At 42.1% G+C, this 7589-nt stretch overlaps 1 protein-coding gene across 1 annotated transcript; it reads right to left on the bottom strand.

Annotated features, from left to right (window-relative positions):
- Positions 1 to 214: 214 nt before the first annotated feature.
- paqr8 (progestin and adipoQ receptor family member VIII) lies at positions 215 to 2762 on the bottom strand. Its single transcript, XM_036582646.1, has one exon. It carries the CDS (start codon positions 2760 to 2762, stop codon positions 1704 to 1706), a length of 1059 nt encoding a protein of 352 aa, XP_036438539.1. The 3' UTR covers positions 215 to 1703.
- Positions 2763 to 7589: the final 4827 nt, after the last annotated feature.

Below are 7589 nucleotides of genomic sequence, written 5' to 3'. Positions count from 1 at the left end.
CCAAGTCATTTTGGGCCATTTCTTTTGGTCCATTCATCATGAAATTTACGCACAGTGTAAAGGGCAACAGGCACTTTCAGATCATGACAAAACCTGAAAAACGACAAAAATGGAGATACAAGGTTTTGTTCTGACAGCAGCGATATATATATATGCATAAACAAAATTCAACACACAAAATTTCAAATTTCTCATTTCAACATATGAGCCCCAAGTTAAAATACATTTTTTTCTTATTCTTGTGTACAACAAGACATAAAAACTGTTTTAAGTATTGTTGAATGATCTCATTTAATAATTTGTCATTTACAGTTTCATCTCAGAATTGTGCAAATTCTTTTGAGCTGATTTGTGCATAATTGCACCATTTTTTAAAATCAATATTCTCTAAGACATGCAACACATCCTTCAAGTCTCTACTGTAAACTCTTGCAAAACACCCAGACCTGAAACACAGTTGTATTCAAGGAGGTAAAGATCTCTTACTTCACCCCCCAACCGAGGTAATAATGATTTGATTAATCAAATACAGTACACTGCGAATAGAATGTAAGGACCAACACACTCATTAGCATATCGTGATATTTTCAGCCATACACAATACTTACATGCATATATGTATGTGATGGGTAAATGTGGTTTCTGTGAAACTTGAAAAGCTGAGCACTTGGTGTTCTGAAGCAAACCTAACCAAGTAATCTGCTCTGCTGCTCTTCTGAGCCAGCATCTGATTGGCTCTTTGGCAAAAGCAGTCTCTAGGAGTCTTGCATTTGCTGAATGCAATATAAAAGTGACTTCTTTGTTCAACCATCCCACCCCCGATTGCAACACGCCCAAATCCAGCTCTTACAATTATTCCTTCTTTCCTTTTTTATTAGCCCCAGGCTAAAAAGGCTTTGTGGCAAATAGGTCACTCTGCCAGACATGCATAAAGCTGGGCCATGAGGGAATTCTGGCTAAGCCATAGATTATACACACCGGCCTCATCATGAGAGCGAGACTACTAAGCTTTATTACATAAACTGATTATGAATGTTACCAATAACCGTCCTTAATAAGACTTTTCCCTCAAGAACCATAGTATTTGAAGAGCACTAGGTATGGCCATACCTGAGCCTACATGGGTTTAAAATCCAAGGGGTTTCCTGCCTTCCACCTAATGAGTGTTGGGACAGGCTTCAGCAGCCCCCATCGCAACCCAGGAGGATAAGCGGCTTAGATGATGAGTGAGGGAGTAAATGCATACATACATGAGTAAGTCATACATTGTTAAGTCATCTCAAATAGACTTGCTCACGCGGTTCCTGACAATGCATGAAACACTGTTGTGTATAAAAATGGACTAAAGTATGTAGCATAACTAAAAACAGAGGTAGCAACTACCATGAAGGCTTTGTATGTACCATACATTTGAGGTAAGGGGACATTTGTGTAAATTCAGTTAATGCAGTCATGGGTAGGTATGACACTAGGTGGCCAATCAGTTATATCAGTGGTTCAGTTAACTACCAGTGGCTATAAAACATGGGACCGTAAACTGCAGACCTTTGTCCTAGTTGGTACACATTTTTGCTGTATTTCAGCTCTCAACACACCAGAAATAAACAATCAAAAACACTGAAGACTTAGTGGAGGTGTGGGCGGAGCTGGAACAGAGCAAAAATGTGGAATTCCCACAACCGTATGTCAGTCTCAGTCTTTCTTCACTCCTTCTTCTGTAGCTGCCTTTGGACTCTCCTTCGCATTAGACCTGCTGTTAGAATACTGCATAGCACGAGGACAACGAAAGAACCTCCAGCTAGCAAGATGGTCCACTCCCCATGCACTTGCACCACGAAGCGCCGCTGCGTCAGGAAGTCCTTGCACAGCGCCTCCATCTGGCACATGGTGCACATGACAAGGAAGAAGTGGAAAATTTGGTGGCCGTGGCCTATAATATCACACCTTCCCGGAAAGAAGCGCTCCGGCACTGGGCAGGAGAAGAAGAAAGCAGCCTGCATGAAGAAGGCCACCTGCAATGCATGCAGCACCAGCTCTGTCTCATCCCAGGCCCTGGCGGCCAGTCGGTAGGCCACTGGACTGATGCCCAGCAGGTAGGCCAGGCTGGTCGGCACCATCTGGAAGAGCTTCCTGCGGAACGGGTAGGGCCGGCGGTAGCGTAGCTTTGCAAAACAGCAGCTTGTGCACGATAACCAGCCTAGCAAAGCTGCTCCGGGCAAGAACATCACCCCCACAAGGCTCTGCCTCCACGGCTCCTCGGAGGAGTAGAAGTAGTGGGCCAGTGCACAGCCATATTGGTATGTGGCCACGCCCACATAGTCCAGGAAGAAGAGGGAGTAGTGTGCTAGCTCAGAGTGTGACTGCAGCAAGTGGGCGGCAGCACTAAAGCTGAGGTAGGTAAGGGCTGACAAGATGTAGAGGCAAAGAGGTAGTGAGGAGGCGTCTGGATTCAAGTCACTGGAGGCGGCGAAGAACCAGAAGCGCAGCAGCACGGCAAGGACCGCCAACAGGTGTGTCCACACGTTCAGGGACTCGTTATGCTGCTGGAAGAGGCTTAGTATATAGCAGCGCCATGGCTGGCCCAGCGGCCGGTAGCCCGACAGGATGTAGGGCTCACGGAACAGGATGGGAACGTCCGAGGCAGGGAGCGTGGGCTGGGGGGATGGCAGGGAGGGCAGGGAGTGGGACAGGCGGGGTAGGCCGGCCAGCTGTTTTATGCTGAGGGTGAGGGTGCTAACCCAGCCTAAAGCTCCACTTGACATGGTGGTGGGTTACAGAGGAAATGACAACAGCAGGAGAGACAAACCGGTGTGGAAGCGAAAAGGTGCCCTTGGGTGTGCTGCAGAAAAAGAGAGACGAGTGAAGTATGAGGGTAGGTGATATTTACAGCAAAAGCAAAATGTTAGTCATGACTACATCCACCTGCACCTTGAGTCTAAAAACCCATTAGGAACGCCATCTGTTATACAAGTTATACTTATCTGCCCAACACAAGGCCTCTACATTAAATGATTCACGATTTATAGGTTCAGTAGGGTGACTCAGTTTTTCAGGTAAACACAAAGCATGATAACAGACTCACATCAAATGGAAATTTGCCTTCCCTGTCTTATGCATCACGCCGACATAACCACAACCTCTACATACCGAAGTGGGCAGTAGGTATTATCTAGCTGCCACACCTATCTGGCTTAATGGCAGGTCTTTTGTCTTTTCTTTGACAGGCAACATCTAAGTGTCATTTAAAAGAATTACTGCATTATAGTGGAAATGCTTGGAGCTGGGACACCAGTAAGTTTTAGAGAAGCTCAAAGCACTTTAGAGCTTCTTCACTATTTATCTTTTTTAGCAGATGATGGGTTAAACTCTATTTTCATGCAATATTTCACACAGTAACCCCTTTTACTCTAAACACAGAAATGTAATAATTTAACTTAAGAAACACAGTTGCATTCAAAAAAAGTGAGCCAGCTAGTGAAGAAAATGATTTATCCTATTCATTAGACTGTTAGCTTAGCTGTCGTGCAGGACATTTGACAGACATACGACTCACCTGCCTCTGGTATTTGACGACACCTTAAGGACACCAGCTAGTCACTGTCGGTAGAATAATCTTACTCCTGTTCCTGATTCCTATCTAGTGTTGGTCGGTATGCAGGAGCCCACATTGTCCCTAGTGACAGAGTGAGCTGGTCTCTCGGCAATCCACAGCTGATCTGCAGAAGAGAACAGCAAGTCGAGCAGGTTCAGGAGTTGGGAGGGGCTACAAGTTTCACGTGGCTGAGAGTTGGTCTGAATGGGAGCACTAAAGTGTCAAGCCAGCCTTTTACCGATATGTCTTTAAACGTGTAAACTGGGGACAATAAATGACACAGTAACTGAAAAAATATAACTTTAACAGTAAACAATTGAACAATTAGAAACAGTTTCAAAATATATACCTTTATGTACATGCTTTTTTTATTTAGTTAGTTTTTACACAATCTTTTTTGGGATTTATTTATTTTGCCATGCATATTCATTTACATTTACAGCGTTTAACAGACCCTCTTATCCAGAGCGACTTACAAAAAGTGCTTTGTTGTCTAATCAGAGAAAGTATCTTTGCTAGTTACAAATAGGTTAGAGAGAAAGTTCATCCTGAGCTCAGATACTGCTAGAAACAAAAGCCGATGTTGATACCCAGAGAAAAAGAAACAGCGTTAAACACAGCGCAGTGCAATTCAATAAATACTCAGTGCTCTCTTAAGTGCTGAGATGTGTCTTCAGTCTGTGTTTGAAGACCGCGAGAGACTCTGCTGTTCGGACAGCGAGTGGGAGTTTGTCCCACCACCCGGGTGTCAGGACAGAGAAAAGTGTTGATGCTTGTCTTCTACGCGTCTTGAAGGATGGCGGGTCAAGCTGAGCTGTGCTTGAAGCTTGAAAGGCTCGAGGTACAGTTTGAGTTTTGACCATTGCCATCAGGTAGGGGGGACTGGTCTGCTTTTGGCTTTGTAGGCAAACATCAGGGTTTAAATCTGATGCGTGCAGCTACAGGAAGCCAGTGAAGGGAGCGCAGCAGTGGAGTGACGTGACTGAACTTATGAAGATTGAAGACGAGCCGTGCTGCTGCATTCTGGATGAGTTGCAGAGGCTTGAAGGCCTGCATAGGAAGACCAGCCAAGAGTGAGTTGCAGTGGTCAAGCCTTGAGATGACAAGAGACTGAACACTCAACAAAACTAATTCTATCTCCCTAACTTTTTCTGAGTAAACGACTGCCCACCTGCTGGACGGACACTGATGGATGATTGTCTGCGAAGCTCTCCTGCTACCCGCTTCAGACCAGTTGCCCACGCCCCAGTCGCCGCCACTTGCCCAGCTACCGCCACTTGACTTGGACTAGCTGCCCACTCCCACTCTACACTGAAGTTTTCATGGACTCCTAACTACTACTACTACTACTACTACTATTAATATTAGTAGTATAATAATTTTGTAGGTAGTTTGACCAGAGGAGGATGGGTCCCCCCATGTGAGCCTTGGTTCCTCCCTGGCTTGCTCACTTGGAGGATTTACATTTCATGTTAAAACTTTGTCTTTAATGGATTTCTGTGAAGCTGCTTTGTGACAACATCAGTTGTAAAAAGCGCTATACAAATAAATTTGACTTGACTTGACTTGAACGAGCACCTGGGTGGCCTCTCGAGTGAGGAAGGGTTGAATCCTCTGGATGTTGTACAGGAGAAACCTGCATGACCGAGTCAGGTTCGCAATATGAGCTGAGAACAATAACTCACCATCCAGAATCACACAGAGACTTCTTGCCTCTTCAGACGGAACAATCAGAGAGTTCTTGAATGAGATGGCGAGATCATAATGAGGACCTGTAGTTGCAGGGATGAATACCAGCTCAGTCTTGCTAGGATTGAGCTTCAGGTGCTGAGCTGCCATCCATGAAGAGACGTCAGTCAGACATGCCGAGATGCGACTGGAAACCTGGGTATCTGAAGGTGGGAAGGAAAGCATTAGTTGAGTGTGATCAGCAAAGCATATTCACATTTATTATTTATTTACACATAAATATATTTGCAAATGTTACAAATGCACATTTACTTTATATTTGGTTCACTTAAAAAATAGTAATCAACCCACAAAATATAAATTGTTGCATTTGCAAAAGGTGTGAAATCCTTGGCAGTACTTGGCAACATTCCGTCTTGGCAGATTGCAAATGCTTTCTGTTGCCAGCTATGAGTCTTTCTATTCTTTTTTTAGGAATTTTTTAATTACTCTTCCTTGCAGAACCCTTCTAGTTCTGCAAGATTCTCGGGCCATCTTGCATGAACACCATGTTTGAGATATACCCACAGGCTTTCAGTGGTGTTTAAGTCAGGTAACTATGAGAGCCATTCCAAAAGCTTCAAATTTCATTTCTTCAAGACGTTCATGGAGGATGTTGAGGTATGTTTTAGATGTTTGGATTGGATCCTGTTGTAGAAGATGGCCTCTTTTCAGCTTCAGTTTTTTTGACTGACTGTGTCACATTTGCTTCCAGATTTTGCAGATATTTAGTACTGGCTGCCACACAACACCAAAGCATAATAGATCCCTCCCTGTGCTTAACAGTTGGCAAGGTGTTCTTTTCATCAAATTCTGCTTCTTTTTTTTCTCTAAACATATCTTCAGTGATGTTATGCCTCTGGCTTTGAGATGTTGTTTTGCATTCTTCAGATGTTCATTTTTGACTATTCTCTAACAAGTCAACTTGTAAGACCTAACAAGTTAAATAAACTGAAAGTATGTCCATTTTTATATATGCCCCATTTACCATTTTATGTTTTTTTTATATTTTTGAGCTAATCAAATGTAAAATAACTGTGCATTAACATTTACAGGAAATGTTTTGTTTAAATTTTTTTGCTATAGAAGTTTACATTTGTGATTACATAGTGTTTACATTTTTTCACTTCAAAAATCGAAAAAATATCTTATTTGGCCAGGGGTATCCAAACTTGTGTATACGACTATATTTCTTCTTTAAAAAAAAAGGACAAAATCATATGCGCAAGGTTCTAAACGCAAGTAAATGAAGAAAATAGTGACCATACAATCAGTAGTCTACACCACAAAACAATGCACAGTGATACCAGACAATACAAGACAATTCCCATTTATTTTTGCATTTATTAAGTCATTTTTTGCTTTATGTTTTAATATCTATTCCTGCTTATCTTGGCAAAATCAGAGTAGTTTTGTTTGATTTTTTATTAAAATGTGCTTATTGTTAAACATTAAGAAAACATATTACATCCACACAACCATTGCTAAAGGTTTATAAACTGAGAGATAAAATTCTGTTGATATAGTTTATTAACGTGGAAATTATGTTCACATTTGAACCAAGTAAATTGAATGCCTCATTTTTTCAGTGTGAAGTGTTAATAAATCGAGTTTGGCTGTTTTTCCTTATTCACTTCTGTTTCATTGTTATTACATGTGTACGCAACTGCATAGTGTAACAGACACCAGTGGTGCATGAGTGCGACATGTGGTAAGCATTCAGCATGTACTGAATATAGACTCCATGTACAACTTCATGATGGAAAATGCATTAGGAGCACAGCAGTAATAAAAACTGTAAGTACAATGATGAGATCAATGAAGTGTGGTAGTGTATCAAGTTGAATCAAGTAAATTGATTGCATTGCTTTGTTCAGTGCATAAATCACATTGGATGGTTTTGAACTGGATGTTCGAGATCTGCTTTCAGGATGGGGAGGGGGGCACGTTTTGTGACTAGACATAAAGAGTGACTTTCATAGTGATTCTGTAGACTTTTCTCAGTTATCTTCTCATTATCTTTTAAATATTTTGTCGGTATGAGTGTGAGCACTTACATTTGAAGAAAAATATTACTCCAGGCCCAGCACATTACAGTGCCTGGATAACAGGATACGAAAAATACAGGCACATGTAGCTCTAGTCCAGGGGTCGGCGACATGCGACTCTTTTACTGGCCTGTTATGTCTCCACAGCAGAATTAGATTTTTAGTTGAAAATAAAATAATCCTTCTTTGCAGTAAAATAAAGCTCTGCTGATCGTTCAACA

This window comes from Colossoma macropomum, unplaced genomic scaffold (assembly GCF_904425465.1).
Source record: "Colossoma macropomum unplaced genomic scaffold, Colossoma_macropomum, whole genome shotgun sequence".
In the NCBI taxonomy this organism is placed as follows: domain Eukaryota; kingdom Metazoa; phylum Chordata; class Actinopteri; order Characiformes; family Serrasalmidae; genus Colossoma; species Colossoma macropomum.
The sequence above is the reverse complement of the archived record's forward strand: the minus strand, read 5'-3'. Positions and strand labels throughout refer to the sequence as shown.